Consider the following 23,454-nt stretch of genomic DNA (forward strand, 5'->3'; position numbering starts at 1 on the left):
TGGCTCACATGAATATCTGAAAACAAATCCATCTGTTTTCCCTTTTTGTCTCCTTGGCACAATTTCCCCTAGTTCTTAGAAAACAAACTACTATAAATATTCAGAAGGGGAAAATAAATTTATAAGGTGAAAGAGGTCAATAAATAGCCAAATATGTCAACCATTGGAAGGACTATTTTTTTTTTAAGATTAAGCCACTGATTTGCAACTTTTATTAAAATAAATTGAACCTCTAAACACAAGATAATTGATACCTTGATCTCAACTCAAGTTCTGATAGCACTTGAAGTTTTACGTAAACAAACTGAATAAGAAAACAATTAAAAATGAGTAACAAGAAAATCTAGAAAAATTTTAATAACAAGATAGGACTGGCTCTATTTAAACATGTTATAAAGTGAAATGATTTTTACAAACAAGCTAAGAATTTACAAGGCTAAATAATATGCCTAGGAACATGAAACTATTAAGTGGATGAGCTGAGATTTGAACTCAGGCTCATATTATGCTAAAGGATGTGCTAATTTATAATTTACTACACTGCCTCCTATAAAGTTCAGGAAGTTTAAGCACTGTGGCACTAGAGCAAAAGTGACAAGAAATATATTAACAAAGGAAAATAGCCTAGAAGCAGACCCTTTGATACATGAAAATATATATCATATGATAAAGGAAGCTCCGTAAATCAATATGAAGTGTTAGTTTGTAAATAGTTAAAGCATTTGGCACTTAACTATTTAAAAAAATTAAATCTTTACTTCAGACGACCAAAAATTACTTCCAGATAGGTTAAGTACTTTAGCATAAAAATGTTAATCTGTAAAGGCATCAGAAGAAAATATAGAAATTAAACTCTCCATATGAAAGAGCATTCTATTGTGGAAGAATTCACAGAGAAAAGTAAGTAGATTTAACTACATAAAAATTTTAAAATCATGCCAAAAAATAAAAGGAAATTGAACCAAAAAATATTTATAGTAAATACACACTAAAACCTTCAATATATAAAGAGCTTGTTTAGTTCAATAAGAAATAAGCTGCAAAAAGAAATGGATAAACTATGTGAACAGAGTAGATCATAATAATATTCAAACAAATGTTAATTAGAATAACTGTAATACCATATTTCATCTATCAATTAACAAAGATTTTCTTTATTGATAGTATCTATTGCTGGTGAGGATGCAAAATATTGACATTTTCTCTCATGGATATATAACTAGGGTTCTTTAAGAGGATTTAACTTATTCTGCCTTAGGAAATCAGAAAATTTATGTGGGCATGATGAGGTGCATTTGGGCTGGAACACAGATGTTAAAGTAGGAGCTTTCTAGGCAGAAAAGGACACTGTTGGAAGAAAGAACACATTGCCATAAAAGGCATGATGTCATAGCAAACAATAAGATGTTAATGCAGCTGAGCTTAGAATTCATAGTTAGAAATATTAGGAGATAAGGCTGCAGAGATATGTAAGAGCCAGTTGTTTAAAGAATATTCAACACCCAGCCAAACAAATTAGACTTCATTGTATAGTCCACAGGAGATTAAGAATCTCTGCTCCAGTACCTAACCTTATTATGCTGAAAATAAAAACAAAGGTTATCACTGGTAGGCATAGTTTGTGCAGGCCTTTTCAAGGAATGGGAATCTTAGCTGGTCCTGAAATCTTGGACAGGATTTGGTTAAAAGAAGGACAAGCAATCCTGGCATCGGAAATGCACATGCAATAACAAAGCCAGAGAGAAGGGGGGAAACTCAAATTTACCCAATGAAACAATCTCATGAAGGAAGTGAATTCATATATTTGCTTGTTGCTCTTCCCTAATCCATCATTTCATAGGCTTGGTCTTTGACCAGGAGGTCCTGTATTTAAGAACAGAGAAGATTCCCACTGGAAGGTTGGTTTTGATAGGTTTCAAAGGACCATGTATTTCATGCCAGTAATTTTGTTTGCCCAGGGTTTTAGGTTAGAACTTCATAAAAAGATTTTAAAACCCTCCAGTTTCTTTGGATAAAATTGCCTATTCCTCCTTGAATATGCACCCAGGGGGTATTGAGTTTGTGCAGAAAGCAGGGACTGAATTAGTATCAAGCTGAGCCTTGATCACTTTGAGGTGTTTCTTTTGTTGAACGCCAACGTTGTCAAAAAAGTGCATTTGCTGTGACAAATGAAAAGAAAACATTCTCCTTAAGAGGTAGATTGTGGAAAGCTTAGTAGCAATAATGTGTGCAACTGAAAATGCCTCTGTTACTTGCTTTCACCTTCCTTAAACCTCTGTTCTTTTTTTTTTTTTCACCCTGTCAATTTCTGTATTTAGCTTCAGTGGCAATAGAACTCATATTTTATAAGAAAGCCAGTTACAGACATTGATTCATTGATGTATTTAGAGGCCAACAAGTCTGTTTGCAGTTCTTTCAAAAGCTGATTTTTTTGATTTTTTTTTTAATAGTATGTTTAACAAGTAGGAACTAGAATAATGAATATTAAAGGAATAGACTTTTATCACTGGGCTTGCTCTGAAAATAAAAGCATCCATTAAATAGTTTTTCTTTGTGTAATACTGCATGGCCTACCTCCAGACCTTACACTGTTGAAAGTACCAGGTGTGGAGGCACACAGATTGTATATGACCTTGCTGCATTTTTCTCTTATTATGTAATCCTTAGGCAAGAAGAAAATAAGAGAAGGGGGAGGCCAGGAAAGGGGAGTACAGTATTTTCTCTCCCAAGAATGAGGCAATATAATGCAGTGGAAAGAACACTTGACTGTGAGTTTTGGGGGTTTGTTTTTGTTTCTGTTTTCTTTTTAAATCTCTTTGCCTCTTGCTAGCCATATGGCCCTGGGCCAGTCAGTCAGGCAGTGTGCTTTTTAGTTTCCTCACCTACAACCTGTTGCATTGATATAATTTTCTCATTTACCAGCTCATTGCTGATGTAAGGCTGTATAATTCTTTTCAGAGAAATATATCCTAAAATGTGGATAATTTAATTCCACATAGGGTAGGAATGATAACAGATTAATTGAGGGATAGTTGAGAAAATCTCACAGGGAATATTGTGGAGGATAAATGCCAAATATGGGGTTTTTATGTTTGTTTTCTTTCTAGCACCTATTAGTGTTCGTATTTATTTATTAGCTCTGGTTGTATATATTGTGCTCTATGTTCTTATCTTCTGAGTTACAAGTGTGGACTTGTTTTTTCCCCCCTTGGATAAGACAAGTATAAGATTCTGTTTTTTTTTGTATTCCTTTGATATTGGCCTTAATATTTGTGGAGAAGGTAGTTTTATATAACCAGAGCATGCAGCTGATTGTTTTTTTCTTCTAAAATCTCAGTCCATTTCCATTTGAATTTTATCAACAGAAGATTTGTCTATATCTTTAATAGGAAAATATTCTTGCTCTGCAGCTAGATTTTCTGATTTATCTAAAATGGTATTAATGTGAAAGCCTTTGATGTTGCTTTGAAAGCAATATTTTAAATAGCAACTATTGTTATTCAATACTGAGTTACCATGGTGATAAAGAACACTTACTTGATTTAAACTTTTCAGAAAAGGAAAGTTTATACTCCGTATCTTTCTAGTTGGTATGGATGTACCTCTCTCTAAGTTTGCCCTTTAATTCTCATTTTTTGAAGTAATTTGTTTCTTCTAAGATTAGTGCGCATGTTTCTTTTCTTAAGGAAAATAAAACACCAAATTTTGACAAACCATTAATTTCTTTGAATCCCTAGGAGAACAGCTTTTCTTTCCCTCTTTAAGTAATGTTGCAATTACATTCTAAATTCTTTTTCAAGTAGATAGGGGGAGGAAAACTTTTTCCTTCTTCCCTTCTAGATTCTTTGGCTGGCCTAATAATTAAATTGACCTTAGCCAGATTAACAAGAAAAAAAAAATTAATTTTGTATGTATGGGAACCCCAAAGAGATTAGGCTTCTTGGCAGTTAGGCAATTGAGGCTTATATGCCATGCTGAGCTAAGGAGAAGCAGGTAGGGGTCTTCAAAGGGGAGGAAGACAATTCACAGGAAGATGGGAAGAGCAAATGTTTGGTAAATAAATGTTTCCCATGCCATGCAGATAAGTCTTTCTGATGTAAAAAGTTATGGCTGGTAATACCTCTCTTCCTGGTAAGGCCCGTTATCTAAATTCTTTTAGGTAGTTAAGCGGGAGGTAAGAAGCTCTTCTTGCATCTGTTGGGCCTTGATTGTCTTCAGCTTGGAATAATCCACATGCCAAAGTGGCACATTCTGGGGCAGCCTGCCCTGAGCCCCATCATGACTGTAATTGCATTGCAGTTCTTTTGTTGTCCTGGCATTTCCTTGTGATAAACAGGGCTGCCCTTGAGAATTGCAATTTGTTTTGTTCATAGTGTGTGACAAATAATAGGTACTTAATGGAAGTTTGTTGAGTGAGTGAATAAATGAATAAAGGATGCTTTAACTGATTATATAGAAGACAGCAAATATGCTAGCAAAATTATTCATTTCATCTAACGTCATGGATAAGAAGGAATTCTTTTTGGTTTCTTTCACTTTTTTATAAAACCTCTCTGCCTCTTTTGCTTTTTATTACCGATGTATCCAGGCAAAGTTGGTGGTTCTATTCTTCTGGACTGTTAGAGTACACGTTTATCACTTATTTATTTGCGGTGTACATCTCTTTTGATAACACATATGTCTTCCTTACTAGACTTTTAGTTTATTGAGGACCTAACTTGGTGCCTTAGTTTTAGTACATGATCATAAATGTTTGCTGAAAAAAATATTTTCAAATATGCAAATTTTGTTTGTATATTTAAGTAGTACTTCCTAAATATTATGGGAAATATTAATTTGTACCTTCTTTTTTAAGCAGCATGTGTGTATGTGTGTGTGCCTGCATGCATGCTGTTTCTGCATCAGTGTTATGTCTTCCTCAGGAGGTAGAGGAGTGGATAGTGTTAGAAAAGCTGTACTGTAGGGAATGTAAATGACAAGTACCCTTGAAGGCGTGTGTGTGTGTGTGTGTGTGTGTGTGATAGTATACACATCTATCTTTTTAAAAATGATTACTCTTATATAAGTTCTCTTTAAAATACAAACAAGATACAGATAAAATAAAAGTTAATGCCTTTTAAACTTCCATCTCAAATCCTTAACCATATTTATTCTTAACTCTTTGGTATATATGCTTATAGACTTCTTAGATATATTGTAGATGAAGTTTTCCAATACCTTAGAGAGATTGGAAAGCTGAAGAGAACTTATTATATATGATGGCTATCAACCCCTTAACTAAATTCCCATGAACGATGCTTTCACTACAGATTTGAGAAGTACATTGGTGATAGGCATTCTAGAACCCTTGAAAAGCTCTATGGTGACAGTTTGCAGGCTGAGAATGACAAACGAGAGAGGCTATCATTGGGCTTCTTGAACTCAGTGGAGATGATGAGGTCCCTGAGAGGCAGGGGTTATGGGGCAGCACTTAACTGATAAAGTCAAGCTGGGTGTGGTTACCATTATGGGCAGCATGTCCAGAGCAGTGATCAGAATGGATTGACCTGTTGAGATCTTTGGTGTTGACTGACCATGGTGTCCTTAGGACTCAAGTAGATGGACAGCCTAGTAAAGTCTTACTTGATTTGTACAAATGAAAACTCAAAGATTGGCAAACAGAGGCATAACCTGAATCATCTCAGTAGAGAGTCACAGCCCTTCATCCAGTTCCTAGATCTGAGTCAGTTCATAGATTGTGAACACCTTTAATAAAGGGATGGTTAAGTCCCTTTGAGAAAAAACCCTTCTACATGTCAAAAATTAAACTATTAAATGATCCTCTTACCCTGTAGCCATTTGGCAGGGTGCTTGGAGCCATTTGGCGGGGTGACTGTGTGTGGGTGAAAGAAATATTCAACTTTGGGGGAACTAAACATTGACTCTAAGGTGACACCATTTTCTTAGGAACCAAAACCTTACTACAGTAGACCAGTAAGGTCTTATAGGAAGTTAATAGTTTTGGCTTTAGTCTGTATCACCATAGGCCCAGTGGGTCTTTGAATCCACCTTAATTCCAGAATGCATGAATTGAATAAATACACTTAGCCACTGTCAGAATCCCCTTATCAATATAATCTCCTTTTTTTCTCCTCTTTTGTATTTTTTTTTCATAATTTACTCTTGGTGTTTTGTACTTCTAGGTAAAAAGGAACATTTCTCATGTCTTATTGTTAGTCCTAAATTTACCTCTTCATCCATGCCATTGTTTCTTCTTTAACTCCAATAGGTAGACCCCATTCTTTTGTATTTGTATAAAAGTTGTCAAAGTGTATGTGTTTGAAGAGCTCGCCTCCAGTCCCTACCTCACTAACCAGAACATGGACTTGACCAGCTTCCTTTCTTCTGTATAATTTCCTTTCCAAAGAAAAGGATGTCTTTGGGAACTATTGATATTATTGGGTTTTTGTGATACAGTAAATGGAGTGGGTAGAAAATGACTAGAGAAGTGAGAGAGAAGAATTTTCATTGGAAGGGATTAAGTTTCATTTTTTAAAAAAAGAGCAAGAAGAAGAAAGAACAAGAAGTTGAGTACAGAAAGGAAAGTTAGGAGAGAAAAAGAAAAATGAAACAAGTACCTGTTCTTCCTAACATGAAAATACAAGTTAGAGACCCTTGGGGGATAAACTCTGCCTTGCAGTAGAGAATGTTGAGATAGACAATCAGTGGAAGGAGGGTAAGAGAGTTTAAGATGTTTGTGGACACTTCGAATATAATCTCTTCTCACTCCAAGTCACCTTCCCATGTATTAATGGTCAGTTTTTGAGCAGTTCTATAAAATTAGAATAGCTTTATTATCTTTTGATGAATAGCTTGGCACTATGCACAAAGACCAAGCCACCTGGATCCCACTTATTGTCAAGTTACTTTTTTTTCATGACATTGATCACCTACTGCACCTTCTACATATTTATGTGTTAAATTATCATCATTGGACCAGTCTTTTCATAAAATAATGAATAACTTTTGAAGTAGATGCTGATTCATTATCAACAGATTTGAGTGTTTTCATGTGTTCAGTGAAATTGTTATGGCTTCCAGGATGGATGGCAAGATACAAACACTTTGTTCAAGTTGCATGTTCATCACCAACTTTCTTGAAAAAGACAAATAAATTTAATATTTACTTTTATTTTTAATTTTTTTAAATGTTTATTTATTTATAAATTATTTTATTTACTTATTTTGGCTGCACCGGGTCTTAGTTGCGGCATGCAGGATCTTTAGTTGCGGCATGCGGACTTCTTAGTTGCGGCATGCGGACTTCTTAGTCGCAGCATGCAAACTCTTAGTTACGAGCTCTAAGTACAAAGTGGAGGTCTGTCAAGCCCACCTGTTGCAGGTTGGGTTCACCAGAAACTGATTCTGAGAATAATTTGTGAATATAAAATGCTTATTAGGGATCAACACCTGTGAAGGGAAGAGGAAGGCAGTGAAATTGGGTAGAGGAAGAACTTGAACCACCATGTAGTCTCTATGAAGCCTCAGCCAAAGTGGCAGGAAGTTTTGGAGGAAATTTTGCCCATCAGAGTTGCCTGTGTACAGCTAAACTACCCCTGCCTTGTTCAGTCACTGGATTTGAGCTGCTCTGGGAAAGGCATTTCCCCTGCACCTAAGGCAGACTCTGAAGTAACTGACAGCTGGAGGCTACCTGCTGACTGTGCTTTTTGCTTTTTTTCTTCCTTATTATTATAGTGGTAGAGAGAAGACTTTATTTTTTCTCATTCCAAGAATATATATGCATACTGTTTGTTGTTGCTATGCAAATTTTTATTGCTTTTGTTACATTCTGCATGTTGGGGAGGATTGCAGATTGCCTATTTTCCACTAAAGGAAAAATAAAGAATTTGAGTCACAGTAAATGTACAAAAAAGTTTGTTAAAATTGGAAAGAGTATTTTAGTTTTCTCATCTTTGTTTTCAAATAAATAAGTATATTGTCTCACAGTTGGTTGTCCAGGGAACCCAAATTAATGTAATTGTGTGCAGCATGTCATCCAGGTCTGGTTGCCTGAGAATCCTTTTGTTCATTGAATGAGAGAAAGAAACAGTGGGTGAAAGGCTACAAAAGCTTGTGTTAATTAAGATATATCCCCTACTGGTAGAAAATTATGGTCAGACATTATCACATCATTAGTCAACTCATCAAAATATCACTTTGCAGAAAATCCTCTGGTTCTCTTCAGTGGCTTTAATGAAATTGTTCTAAGAAGCCCTGTGAAAGGACTGAGCTCTAGTTTTTGGATAACTGCCATTTTCTTAAGAAACAGACTTTGGGCCTACTGAGAAAGCAGATCAGCTGGTGTGACATTTTACTGTAAGAAAAGAAGCATTATTTTAGAATTTTTGCTATTTAACAAGGAAACGTCAATTTATTTTGGTCTTTTCCTTAGCATCAGATAAAGAATGGGATGCTAATTAAATAGCTGAAATTTAGGAGACTAAAGAAGGATTAATGTAAGCATTTGAAACAATTTTTCATTCACTTGGACTTTTCTAAAGATAATTTTTATCATTTATTTTTATTCACATAAAGAAAAAAAAGCAATCATTATACTTTTATGGGAAAAAGTTAATTATTCTCATTTAGGAATTTATAAATATGGTATAAAAATAGAAAATTTTAGGGCTTCCCTGGTGGCGCAGTGGTTGAGAATCCGCCTGCCAATACAGGGGACACGGGTTCGAGCCCTGGTCTGGGAAGATCCCACATACCGCAGAGCAACTGGGCCCGTGAGCCACAATTGCTGAGCCTGCGCATCTGGAGCCTGTGCTCCGCAACAAGAGAGGCCGCGATAATGAGAGGCCCGCGCACCATGATGAAGAGTGGCCCCCACTTGCCGCAATTAGAGAAAGCCCTCACACAGAAACGAAGACCAACACAGACATAAATAAATAAATAATAAATAAATTAAAAAAAAAAAAAAAGAAAGAAAATTTGGACACTTAGAATGAATTAAACCTCAGAAAAATTAAAAAAAAATAATAGAAAATTTTAAAAGGACAGTTTTAAGGTACTGTGTATATTTTCTGTTTGTGTATATGTGAACTTTTTTTTTTTTTTTTTTTTGACAGTCGTACTAGCTACTCAAGAGTCTTCATGTTCACTTGGTATTCCTTGAATTTATGATACTCAGATTAAAGGATGCTCCAGATGTAGGAATACTAATTATAGATTTCATATTTTGGGTAGCTTAATAAATGATCTCTTATATGCTACTTTTGCTGTGTGTGTAGGGGGTGGTTTTTTGTTTGTTTTTTAGTCCTATCAGTATAATGTCATCTCCAGAGATTTTCTTCCAGATTTACAATCAAATGAGTTTTATGATTATATAAGCAAGGATAATCTATAGCTGTATTATATTATGGTTATTTTTATTAGTAATTCTGGTTTTTCTTTGCATTTAAATCAGTTTGGGAAACATTCAGTAAAACTTGAAGTGATATTAATTTTCAGCACCCAAGGATATATCATATTGAATATAGCTGTTTGATTGAACAGTTCTTTACTTGATGTGTAAAGTTCATATTTGCTGTTGGGTTTTGGTTTTATTTTTTCAAGACCCATTTTAGGAAAGGCATAAATGGGGGGCAAAAGAAGGAAAAAGAGAAACACTGCAAATCACTCATTTAATGGGATGCTACATAAATTGGCAAGTAGACTGAAAAGCATGGGTCATGTCGTCAGAAAAACTGACTAGTCATTCATTGAAATAATCATTAATTTTGTTGATGAAAAATAGCAGCATATCAGTTAATAATAGAATTTAATTTTAAAAAATATGAAAAATTAAAGAGTAAGTGTGCCTAAAGGAGAAAAAAATAAAGTATGCTTTCTTGGATTTGTAGACTGTAGGATACAGCCACCTCTGTTTGAATTTTCTTAGTTCCTCTCCAAGCGTATTGTAAGAACTATCAGAGTGGTGAAAACAAAATGCAGAGTAGAGGTCAGCTAAACATCTGATTCGATCTATTTTAATAAATATGAGGATAAAATCCACATCCCGCTTCTCAGCCATACTTGGTAACCCCTGTACTCACAAATGTTTGACGTCTGGCTATTCAGTAGCCTGGAAAGGGTGAGTCATCATCAAGTGTAGATTTTCAGTATTTTGTGGAAATTGCTCACCTTCTGCTAGTGATGGATTTACTGCAGTGCAGCGTTTCAGCTTTGTACTCTGTTCTCAGCCTGATAGTGTGACTCTGTCAAGGCTAGAGTACAGGTCCCCTGGCTTTTTATGGTTGATCGATGACCAGTGGGGCTCTTCTAAAAGGCATTAAGGTTAACCTTGGCAAGCAGTTTTCTGTATCCAGTAAAAATGGAAGTCGGAAATAGTCTTTCAACAAATATTTATCTAACACCTTAATATGTATCAGATAGTGTTCTGCATCCTGGTGCCACAATACCCATCTACTAGGAGGAGGGGGAGGGGTGGATAGACAAATGTATATAACAGTAAAAATGTAATATGATAGATTCTATGACAGCGTAGCACAGAGTGTACTAGGAGTACCCAGCAGGGCCATCTATTCCAGATTTGGCAGGAAGAAAGAAAGAAAGAGGAGGGATCAAGGAAGCCTTCCCTAGGGATGACTCTAGAGATAGTGACTATCTAATCCTAGAAACGTGGGATCAGTATTAGAGTGATAGATTACTCTATCAGTGCAGATAGCTTTTCGTTATAACTATTTCTAAGGTAGAACTGAGGATTCTTCCTTTCTCCACACTCCTTTTTTTCCTTCTCTTCTTTTCTGTTTCCTGTCTCACTTCTTCCCTCCCTGTCTCTTTCTCTTCCTCTTTCTTTTCCTCCCTTTCTCCCTCTTTCTTTCATTATGAATTCATGAGTATAGAATTGTATTAATCAAATTCTTGGTTCATGACCCACTGTCATCATTGGACAATTTCTGGCTCTCATTCATTCATTCATAAACTGATTTATGATGCTATAATGAATACATATGACTTTATTAACAATTTCTTTCACCTGCCTTTTTGCTTTTCTCCTATTTCATCCCCTCACTCCTTCTAAAAGGTAACCATTGTCCTGAATTGTTTATATCATCCCTTTTTTCACTGGTTTTCTTTGTTTCATATATAACATACCCAAATAACACATTGCTTAGTTAGTTTTTAACTCAACAAAAAATAATATTCTTGTATATGTAATCTGCTGGTATTTTTTTCACTCAACATCATACTAATATGATTCGCTGTGTTTTTATTTGTAACTGAATTCATTGTTTCACTTCAACGAATATTCTATTGTGTGAATATACCACAAATTATCCATTCTCCTGTTTCTAGGCAATTGAGTTGTTTCCATTTATGTTGTTCTGACCAGTGCTGCTATGACTATTCTTTTTCTTGCTGCCTGAGACATATTTGAAAGTTTCTGCAGAGTATATACCTAGGGAAGGAAATATTGGCTCATAGGGTATGCAAAAGTTAAACTTAAAAGATAATACTGAATTGTTTTCCAAAGCTATTGCACCAACTTGCATTTCCACCAGAATTACATAAGAGCTTATGTTGATACAATCCTAACACTTGGTCTTGTGAGATTAATTTCTGTCGATTGAATGCCACATAATGTGAATGCTATCTTATGGTGTGTGGTTTTAATTCTCATTTCCCAGGTTACTAATGAGTTTGTGCATCTCTTGGTATATTTATTGGTCATATATGTTTCCTCTAACCTTTCAATTATAAGATTTTAGTATTAGTTTATACTAATGAATACTTGCTATTTTTATATATGCAGTTGTTATGATATCTTAATTAGAAAAATAGGCATAGTCATTGAAGTGAAATAAAAACCTATTTTGGTAGTACATAAAATGGTGCGTAAATTTCTAATACAAGATATGCAGTCAAAATAGTTAAGAAATTAAAAGAATAGGAAATAATTCTATTTTGAAATTATTTTATGACTTTTTTCATAGCCTGTTGTTTATTTTTCTTTTGACAGAACGATTTCGAGATTTACTACTTCCTCCATCTAGTCAAGACTCCGAGATTCTGCCCTTCATTCAATCTAGAAATTATCCCAAGTAAGCAATAGGAGTTCCCTAGGTATTGTGAAGGGAATGGGCGTAGTGATGGGCGAGCTTTGGGAGGGCAAAGAAAAAATGTTTCCTTTTCAGGATTTCTGAAAAGGCCTGAAAAACCTAACCTAACTAACTAGAGCATCTCCTGCACTATAATGTCTCAGGCTCTTCACAGCTAATCCCTCATCTGGTTTCCTGTTTTCTATCCTTTAAATGTAAGGATTTATTTATATATGTATATATATATATTTTTTTAACATCTTTATTGGAGTATAATTGCTTTAAAATGGTGTGTTAGTTTCTGCTGTATAAGAAAGTGAATCACTTATATATATACATATATCCCCATATCTCTTCCCTCTTGTGTCTCCCTCCCTCCCACCCTCCCTATCCCACCCCTCTAGGTGGTCACAAAGCACTGAGCTGATCTCCCTGTGCTATGCGGCTGCTTCCCACTAGCTATCTATTTTACATTTGCTAGTGTATATATGTCCATGCCACTCTCTCACTTTGTCCTAGCTTACCCTTCCCCCTACCCATATCCTCAAGTCCATTCTCTAGTAGGTCTGCGTCTTTATTCCCGTCTTGCCACTAGGTTCTTCATGACCTTTTTTTTTTTTTAGATTCCATGTATATGTGTTAGCATACGGTATTTGTTTTTCTCTTTCTGACTTACTTCACTCTGTATGACAGACTCTAACTCCATCCACCTCACTACAAATACCTCCATTTCGTTTCTTTTTAATGGCTGAGTAATATTCCATTGTATATATGTGCCACATCTTCTTTATCCATTCATCTGTTGATGGACACTTAGGTTGCTTCCATGTCCTGGCTATTGTAAATAGAGCTGCAATGAACATTGTGGTACATGACTCTTTTTGAATTGTAGGTTTCTCAGGGTATATGCCCAGTAGTGGGATTGCTGGGTCATATGGTTGTTCTATTTTTAGTTTTTTAAGGAACCTCCATACTGTTCTCCATAGTGGCTGTATCAATTTACATTCCCATCAACAGTGCAAGAGGGTTCCCTTTTCTCCACACCCTCTCCAGCACTTATTGTTTGTAGGTTTTTTGATGATGGCCATTCTGACTGGTGTGAGATGATATCTCATTGTAGTTTTGATTTGCATTTCTCTAATGATTAATGATGTTGAGCATTCTTTCATGTGTCTGTTGGAAATCTGTATATCTTCTTTGGAGAAATGTCTATTTAGGTCTTCTGCCCATTTTTGGATTGGGTTGTTTGTTTTTTTGATATTGAGCTGCTTGTAAATTCTGGAGATTAATCCTTTGTCAGTTGCTTCATTTGCAAATATTTTCTCCCATTCTGAGGGTTGTCTTTTGGTCTTGTTTATGATTTCCTTTGCTGTGCAAAAGCTTTTGTTTCATTAGGTCCCATTTGTTTATTTTTGTTTTTATTTCCATTTCTCTAGGAGGTGGGTCAAAAAGGATCTTGCTGTGATTTATGTCATAGAGTGTTCTGCCTATGTTAATAAGTGGTTTTCAAAATAACCACATGCTAGATATGATTTCAGGAATTTATTCTTCTTTAGCATCTTGATAACTCTTTCTTAAATGGGATAGACTTTTTCTTAGATGCCACAAGTGTATTAATTGATTGAAGCAGTGTGCCTCATCTTCCCAGAGAATAAGGAAGTACCAGGCTTTTATTAGGTATTCTCTTCCCTAAAAGCTGATGTATGCTGGTATCTTGATCCTTCCTGTGGAAGCTTGGAGTACCCTCTACTTTTTGAGTAATCTGACTCTCTTTACTAGCTAGCATGCAACAGGCTAAAGAATGAATAAACTGTTATCTGAAATAGAAAAAACGGTCACCAAATTAAAGAATTAGAGCTTGGCTTACACATATTTAATCAAAACTCATCATGATGCTAAATGATTCATTCTTTGCTCAGTTTGACAGTTTATTCAAGTATTTACTGAACTTCACCTGAGTTAGTTTTTCCCTGATTACATAGCTATGATAATATTTACTTAATTCTGGTCACAAAATAAATATATAATCTGAATTATCTGTTCATTGTTTCAGATATTAATCCAGGTTTAATCTCTAGCAATAATCTTCCAATCTCCTCCCAGTACTCACAGGGACATACATGTGCCTGGACAAGCCTTGCATGGGTACATTACTCATGTTCATGTTGGCAGGGAGCATGGAGGTGCCTGAAGAGATCCATGCATGTCTATCAGTATTTTTGCCCACAGCCGCTATTTGCAGGGGCCAGTGATACTTGCTTTTCTGCCTCTTAGGCTTACTGTCTGACTGACACCATTGTTTAAAGGAGACTTACAATGGTTTCTCAGCTGGTAATCTGTCTGCAGTCTAGGTTTCCTTAGCTGTATCATTTTACAAGTATCCTTCTTGTTCTTAGATTTCTTTTCTGATAGTGATGTGATCCATTCTAATATTTAACAGACATCATGTGACAATCCTTTGTCAGTGTCTAACCCTTGGAGTAGATATACTTTTTGACATCTGCAGATTAAAGAAATAAAAATCATCCATTGATGCCACACACACCGTATTACGGCAGTTAAGTGTGCAGACTCTGAAGCAGATTGCCTTCCCTGCTGACTTGGTGACCTGGGTGACCTAACCCTCTATGCCTCAGTTCCACCTGTGTGAAAGGAGGAAGATAATAATACTTACCACTCAAGCATGATGCAAAGATTAAATGAAGTAATAAAAAAATATTTTGAACTGAGCTTGACACATAGTAAATACTGCATTTTAGCTGCAGATGTTATTTATTGCTATTTATTTAAAATTGCATCTAGAATTAACTAGATTTGCATGTTTCCAAACACCGTAGGAAATAGGTTGTTCATTTATCTTGCAGGATAGCTTTTATGCCAAGATACTTTCGTCAACCCACCCTTATTAATATTTAGGGAAGTACTATTTATTCAATATTTCTAAATTACTGCGAGATGCTGATGTGAGGCACTGCTTAGGTGACCACTTAACATCTTTATGAGCTTCAGTTTTCTGAACTATCAAATGAAAATATGCTAATTAAAGGTTTCTGGGGCTGAAAATATTTACATAAAATTCTGGATAAAATACAATTAGTTTATTTAAGTTACAGAATATTAAGCATTTTCATCTTCCCATAGCTGATTTAATGTCTAGTTTGGCAGAATTTTAGGAGATGCTGGGGGACAGAGAAAGGATAATATAATTCTGTTTGTGCTGTGCCTAGGCAGTGTTGAGTTGGTCCAGGGAAGGGCATAGGAGCAAAAACTCTGTGTGTGTAAACAATGCCCACTTAAAGAATGTTGCGGTAGAAGAGAAAGTTGTGGTAAGGGCCAATTAGTAAATACAAGTGGGCAGGGAATCTGTGTGTCTAGACCTAATTTAAACTAATTTTGTATTATTCATGGTTTTTAATACTCTCATTTTTTCTCTCATTTATATTCACTCTCAGATATACTTTCATTTATTCATTATTGAAGATAACTAAAAGTCAAGGAATTTGTAATTTTGTGACACACAAAGATTTCTAGAAAGCTGAAAGTTTAATCAAACCGTTAGTATTTGTTGCTTTTATTCACAATGCAGTATACCTATTTATATTAAGTTTTTTTTTTAGTAATTGTTTGAGAGTTTAATTTATTTGTATCTCGTTAAAATTTCAGCAGCCAGATCTGCTTTATAGTAAATGACATCATGTTTTTATATTAATAAACATAGAATTGGCTGCTGAATTCTACCAGATAAGTTTTTGGCACTTACAGATATAACCATATTATTTTTTTTTTAACATCTTTATTGGAGTATAATTGCTTTACAATGTTGTGTTAGTTTCTGCCGTATAACAAAGTGAATCAGCTATATGTATACATATATCCCCATATCCCCTCCCTCTTGCGTCTCCCTCCCACTCTCCCTATCCCACCCCTCTAGGTGGTCACAAACCACCGAGCTGATCTCCCTGTGCTATGCGGCTGCTTCCCACTAGCTATCTATTTTACATTTGCTAGTGTATATATGTCAGTGCTACTCTCTCACTTCGTCCCAGCTTACCGTTTCCACTCCCCGTGTCCTCAAGTCCATTCTCTACCTCTGCATCTTTATTCCTGTCCTGCCTCTGGGTTCATCAGAACCTTTTTTTTTTTTTTTTTTTGGATTCCATATATATGTGTTAGTATACGGTATTTGTTTTTCTCTTTCTGACTTACTTCACTCTGTATGACAGACTCTAGTTCCATCCACCTTACTACAAATAACTCAATTTCGTTTCTTTTTATGGCTGAGTAGTATTCCATTGTATATATGTGCCACATCTTCTTCGCACTACATTAAGATTATTAAGATTATTCTGATTCTTTTACTGACTCATTGAATATAGACTCCATTTGTGAGAAATACATTTTAAGAGCTAAAATATGGGTTAAGAAGTGACTTATTTGCCCTATATTACGTGGTGTTACAGAGTGATATTTACAGAGGATAATGTAGCTGACCTTCTTTAAGTGAGACTCACTCTACACTGGTTAATATAGGCTGATGAATGGACTGTGGTAATTTGGATTGGGGGTGGGTTCTCTAGTGAGCATAGTGTCCCTATAATCTTGAGCATCTTATCGAGACACCTAACAGATAATGAAACACGGAAAAGGGTGTCTTTTATTTAGGGAAAATATTCATGAAGAGAACTGACTAGTTCTTGAAATGTGTGTGTACGTGTGTTTTTTAAGGGAAAGCCATTTTTTAAAAAATGTTACCTGCGATGGTGCTGGGGAACATTGTTCTAAAATATAATAATGCTAATTAGTCACATTCTTACATTCCTGAATTCAAAGTTGACCCATTGCCAAAACCGGGCACATCCATTCTCATCAGAATGTCATAGAAGACGCTGCACCATGAAAATTCGCAGAGCAGGAATAGATGTGTCAGAAATAGACAGATGAGTGAAAAGCAGGAAATGAATGCATACTTAATACAAAGTAAATATTGATTCATAGGTTAGAGGAAAGAAATGGAGATAATGAGCTTAAGTTTTGTTGCTCATTTCTTAGCTGTCATCATCGTTATTAACTGTGAAGGCTTTAGGTTTATAATGTATTTAGAATAGAAGGTAGCTATAAATATTCTTATCCTTGTAAATGCAGCTTCGGGATGTAAAATGGTTGAAGACATTTGGCATAATTTTACTCACAAATGACTTGCAACCATGTTGGCAATTAGGCCAGCAAAACATATTCCAATGGCTCTGAAAGTTTAATCATAATACGTATAAAAATATTGTGGAAAACAGTAATAAAATGTCACGTATCTCTATTTGGTTCTCATAAAGATCAAATTCTCTGGAATGCTTAATGTCAGAACTGTTTAGAGAGGGGAATACTATTTATGACAAAATTCAGAGCTCTTTCTTTTTGGCTTGGTTTGCCACCAGAGGACAACCTTGATTATTTGGACAATAAAAGCAATGTCTCAACTCAATGTCATTTCCAATGGGCTGTTTAAAAATGGCTTAAAACAGTGATATTGAGTAATATACTTAAATTGCAGAGCCTCAGATGACCTTTCCAGATGTCATCTATTCTCCAAATTGTCTTCCTTTCTCTTCCCAAAGAAAGTTTTGAGTTCCTCTTCTTCCAGAGACCCTCCCTCCCACTTCAGTAATTTTTGTTCAATCTGCACATTTGTAATATATTTGTTACCTGAGCGAAGTTATTCTCACTCATAATAAAAAATAGCAATATTTAACACTTTTTACATGCCAAGATTGTGTTATGTGCTTTATATGCATTATTTCATTTAATCTTTAGCATCCCCTATGAGTTAGGTAGGACCATTTTCCCAATTTTACAGATTTTACAGATTAAGGGACTAAAATTTAAAGGGGTTAAGTGACTTATCCAAAGTCACATGGCAGAGCTGGGTCTCAAACCCAGGTCTGTTTGGCCCCCAAATTATACCTAATTGTGCTATACTGCCTCTCATTTATTCATCTGTCCATTTTTCCATTCTTCAAATATTTATTGAAAAACTACATGCACCAGAAGCAGTCATAATTACTGAAAATACAAAAATGATTAGGACATAGTATATGGCTTTGAGGGACCTAGAGTCCCATGGGGGAAAAGTAGAATCAAAGTTTAATGGAGAAATTAATTATAACAATATGATAAGTCTTATAAATTATAGAGAAGTACTAAATTCAATGGGAGAAGAGAAGATAAAGTGCCTTCCTGTCTAGGCAATTCATGTAAAGTTTAATTTTCCCTTTGGGGAAAATCTTGACAAGTGCTATGGAACCAGATGAAGAGGCTTTTTATAGATGGAACAAAGAGCATAACAGCATATGGAACCGTGAAAGTGGGTGGTTCATTGAGAGATCGTATTTCATATTCAGGGGAGAAGTGATAAAGGATCAATTCTGTCATAATAGTAATAGGGAAAAGCAGATAGATGTCTGAGAATGTTAGGAGGCACAGTCAGCAGAATGGGATGATTATTGGGCAAAAAGAAGAGGGGGGAGAGGATGAAAGGGTGAGGGGAGGGAAGGGAAGAGGAAGGACTTCAAGGAAGGAATTCAAGCAGTTTCACTTGTATCGCATGCTGACTTACTGCCCCCATGACTGAGGACAAGTGGGAGGTCTTTCTGAGCATGATTTTTTTTCCCTCTCTTTCAAATACAATATTAGCACTACAGGAAAAACTCCCTGTTTCTCCTTTACTCTCACATACCATACTTCTAACACCAGGTACGTGGGAGTTTTTCCCGCACCAGCCAATTCTTTGATACCAGATGGGTGTCTGGCAATTCAATTCAATTCTGACACTCACCAGAGTTAGTTGCAGACCCTACAGGTTAAGGGTTCAGTCCCATATGATTGCTCACTCCCACTTAAGATGCCAATCACAAGTAGTAGGTTCCCAAGTTACTTACAGCTTCTGCCCAAATTAGCTACAAGTCAGGGTTCCCATGACCCTCTTCTTGGATTCTGTCCTTCGCTCACAGAACTCAGGGAAACACGTAGGGATTTATTATACAATAAAGGATATGAAAAAGCATACAGATGAACAGCCAGATGAAGAGATACATAAGGTGAAGTCTGGAAGGGTCCCAAGTGCAGGAGATTCTGTCCCCGTAGAGTTGGCGTGCACCACTCCCTTGGCATGTAGATGTGTTCATCAACCTGGGAGCTCTCTAAACCCCTTTTTATGGAGGCTTCGTCACAGAGGCATGGTCAGTTATTAACTTCATTTCCAGCTACTCTCCCCTCTCCAGAGAATAGGGAGGTGGAGCTGAAACTTCCAAGCTTCTAATCACGGCCTGGCATTTCTGGTGACCAGCTGCATCCTGGAGCCCACCAAGAATTGTCTCATCAGAACAAGAGACATTCCTAGAATCAGGAAATTCCAAGAATATAGGAACTCTGTGTCAGATGCGCCTATCATGGAGGAAATTACAAAGGTCTTAGGAGCTCTGTGTCAGGAATAAGAGTCAAAGACTAAATACTAGAATAAGAGATTTTCCTAGTACCCATATGCACAAGAGTTTAGGAGCTCTGTGTCAGGAACTAGGGATGGGTGGGTAGATAGACAGATAAGTACCTTCCCTCTAATGTTGCTTTGAGGAACACACAGTGCCTGGCATAATTCTACCTCGTAAAGCTTTGTGATTGTTAAATAAAATGATGTAAAGTACCTGAGCTCTTGCAAATGTGAATTCTCATTAGTATCCCAATTCCCAGCTCTATTCTATCTTTTCCCAAAGCTATGCCTCACCTCAGGGCAGGGTGGTGAGGTTCTACCCCATGGTCTGCTTTAGTGTCTTCATTCCAGTCTAGATCCTGCCAGAATGGATATGTTCTGCCCAACAGTGATGGCTCTGGGTGATGGGATCTGATTGCAGAGTGATTAATCAGGAAGGGACTCTTTCTACTGTGGGCCCGCTTATGACGGATGCACAGCTGTTCTAGTAGTTTCCACAATCACAGCTAGTCATAACATTCTTCATAATGTACATAATATTAAAGGATTACTGTCTCTCATTTTCTCATCCCTAAACTTAGGTTTTCTTTTATTTAGTAGATGATATTCCAACACCTGGCTGGCAGGAGATCTAAAAAAATGGATATTTTTAGGATTCTTAATTCTTGAATATTTTCCAATCTAGGCAAGCATAATGTCGAAATTAAGCTGATCTATCCATAGATAGTAGGTCCCAGCCCCTGGGCTGGGATTCACAAGTAAAAACCCTGCCATCAGGACTGCAAAAGCAAGGTGGACCACCAAAAAGAAAAACACTGAACAATTCTACAAAAACTGAGGCACTGCTGAAATTGTGAAGATTCTGCTCAGACATATAAGTCAAAGAACTCTGTTAGTGCAAGACTAATGGACAAGGAATAAGGATGCGTCAGTGCCGAGTGAGAGAATAACTGGTTCTGGACTCAAATAAGAACTGGTTCAAGGATGGGGCCAAGATGAACCTGTAGCTGGGAGGTCAGGCAGCTGAAATCTTAGAACAAGTTGATGAAGTAAACACTTTCTAGGAGATTAAGTTAAGCATATTGGATTCTCCATCTACTGCCTCTGAGAGCTATTTACCTTCTTTGTTCTGCCTTATCTTGCATTGTCAGCTGTCATATATCTTCTCAGACATCAGCTGTTTTTAGTTTTTTTAATTTTTTATTTGTCTTTGACTCAGAAATTGTCTATCAGTTGAGAGAGAAAGTGGCCTGAAGTTCTTCCTTTGTTAAAAATCTTAAAATCCTATCTTAACATCCTTGGATAGAAACAACCTCCTTTTTGCATATATAGCTCCTCAACAATATTCTCAGCTCTAGAAGAGTGAGATATTATCAAAGTTAAGCCATGATTTTAGAAACAGTTTATGAGCCTATAGTAAAAATGAATATTAAAAAAGCAGTTAAAAATTAATCAATTCATAATGGTTATGGTAGTATAATTTTGATAATATACTTGTTTTATGGGAACTTCTTGCCAAAGAAGTTTTCTCTTTGCAACCCCTAAATTAATTAACGGTTTCTGTTGGAAAATCTTGATTAAATGATTCAGAACTCCAAGAAACAGACATCAATCAAAGCAGTTTTTCGAACAATGTTGCTTTTATTTATGCATGAGATTGTATTATGTATTAATCACTCACTCGTTAATTACGGAGATTTCTTAGCCCTCTACTGGTGAAGTTTTCTTCCTTAAGTTGTTCCTAAAGTCTAAGCAGTGTGGACCACTACCCACCACCTCCCACCAAGTCTTAACTTAAATGTTAAGGGCCTGCCTGGGTCACCATATTTAAAATCCCCACCTGCACCAGCTCACTCTCTATCCTCCTTACCTGCTCTTCTAGCACCGTCAATGTCACATGGGATATTGTTAGAAACAAAGTTCTCAGACTTTACCCCAGACTTACTGACCCAGAAAATCTGAGGGTGGAGGCCAGCACTCTGTGTTTATTAGCAAGCCCTCCAAACAATTCTAATGCACACTAACATTTGAGGACCATTAGAGAAAGATAGAAAGATTTCAAAGACTTTCTCAGGCTTTTTAACTCCCTCCCACTCCTTGTTGTTTTTATTGATATGATTACTTCCTGGGAATGGAATAGTCTAAAACTTCAACTATCCTTTCCAGGGAAACAGTTAATCACATTCACCTTTTTCCCAGAAACAACTGTTATATGAAGGATGGCTCTGCACCCTTCCATCCTGCAAAGCAGGAATTTCCAGGAGTTCCTTGACACAATGTGCCCTTTTCATATTTTGTTTTGCCTTTATGTATTATCCCTAACCAAAATAATTTCTAATTGACTGTAATCATTAATATGTGATCATTAAGAAGATGAGCTTTGGAGTCAGTCTTACAAGAAATTTAGTAACGCTTCTTAATAGAAACGTGGCCTTGAGGAAATTACTTAACATTTTGAGTTTTGGTTCCCACCCCAGTAAAAGCGAGATTATACCTTCCTGTGAAGGTTGTTGTGTGGATTAGGAGTGAAGGTGTATATAGAACATTTAGGTAGGTCCTGGGTTAAATTAAATGTTCAGTGAGGAGTATCTATTATTATGATAACTTATTTTAGGTTTTGGGAGGTAAGGGTCTCAGATAGTTTTTTATTTTTTTTTAAATTAGAATCATTTTTAAAGTAAAAGTTAATCAGGTGAAGATAACAAAGGCAAATAATTTTCCAGAAATGTACATTTGCACCAGCATTAAATGTATGTAAATTATAACTCTTTATTATTAATAATAAAATCTAACATTTATCACATGCTTACTATATCCAGGCACCATGTTAAAATATTTTATCAAATATTTGCATTCAGCTACATAAAACAGAAACATAGCTAAAAGTGATGAGGGCTTGTTTTTCTCATGTGACAAGAGGTACCAAGGTAAGTGATGGCTTATAATAATTCAGGGTCAGCATATTACATCTGAGGTGTCTGCAACTCCCCTTTCCTTCTCTCGATTGCAAGATGCCTCTTTCAGCTTCAGCCATCATATTCTCTTTCCAGACAGAAGAAAGAAGAGCAGAGGGCATAACAGGTGCAGGCAAGCTGAGTCAGCGTCCTCCTGTTCAAGGAGCTGCTCAGAACCCCAACCCCAAACGTCTTACATCTTATTACCCTAAAGTGGGTCTTATGTCTTTGTAAGAAAGGGTGGGAAATATAGTCATTTTTTTTTCTTAAGTGGATACATTACTGTAACGCCACCACCAATTGGGAATAAGGGAGAGAAAACAGATAAAGGGTAGACAACCAGTGGTCTTTACCTTGCCTGAATTATCTCATTTAATCCTTACAATAACCAGTGAGGTGTGTATTATTTACATCACCTTCTATTTACAAAGAGTGTAATTGAGGTACAAAGTGATAGGTAACTTGCTCAAGGTTACACAGCTACTAGCTGGTGAAGCCATGATTTAAACTCGATTTAGAGCCTACATTCTAATTTACTATATTACTATATAGTAAACACATAGTTTTATTCATCTTCCTTAAATTTTCTTTAATAACTCTTTTAAGTTGCAATTTTCCCTCCTACTTGGATTTTAAAAGGCTATTTTTTGCTGTTAAAATCTCTGTACTGAAAGTAATTGCTGTGAAAGTTTTGAGAACAGAAAATTTTACCCTACTGTGAGCATCCTTCCCTCTAGTGAACGAGGTTGCAAGCGTATTGTCTCTAAATTAAAGGCAAATGAACGTGTTGAGCATATTTTATTCTTTCAGTACTTCTTTCAACCAAAATTTTTTAGTGCCTATTGTACGCCAGCAACTGGAGATAACGACTGAGCTAAACTATTTTAACAGTGTCCTGGTTTTCCTGGGTTTTTGAGTTAGTAGTAAAACCCAAGGA

General features: G+C 36.1%; 1 protein-coding gene across 2 annotated transcripts in view; it reads left to right on the forward strand.

Moving 5' to 3' along the window:
* NOX4 (NADPH oxidase 4) overlaps positions 1 to 23,454 on the forward strand; it is a 142,965-nt gene that overhangs the window by 92,353 nt on the left and 27,158 nt on the right. For both annotated transcript variants that reach the window (XM_036862588.1, XM_036862589.1), the window contains one exon: positions 12,008 to 12,089. In XM_036862588.1, the coding sequence (XP_036718483.1) occupies positions 12,008 to 12,089 (82 nt within the window). The remainder of the gene's footprint in view (positions 1 to 12,007; positions 12,090 to 23,454) is intronic.

The sequence above is a fragment of the Balaenoptera musculus genome, chromosome 8 (genome assembly GCF_009873245.2).
Source record: "Balaenoptera musculus isolate JJ_BM4_2016_0621 chromosome 8, mBalMus1.pri.v3, whole genome shotgun sequence".
In the NCBI taxonomy this organism is placed as follows: domain Eukaryota; kingdom Metazoa; phylum Chordata; class Mammalia; order Artiodactyla; family Balaenopteridae; genus Balaenoptera; species Balaenoptera musculus.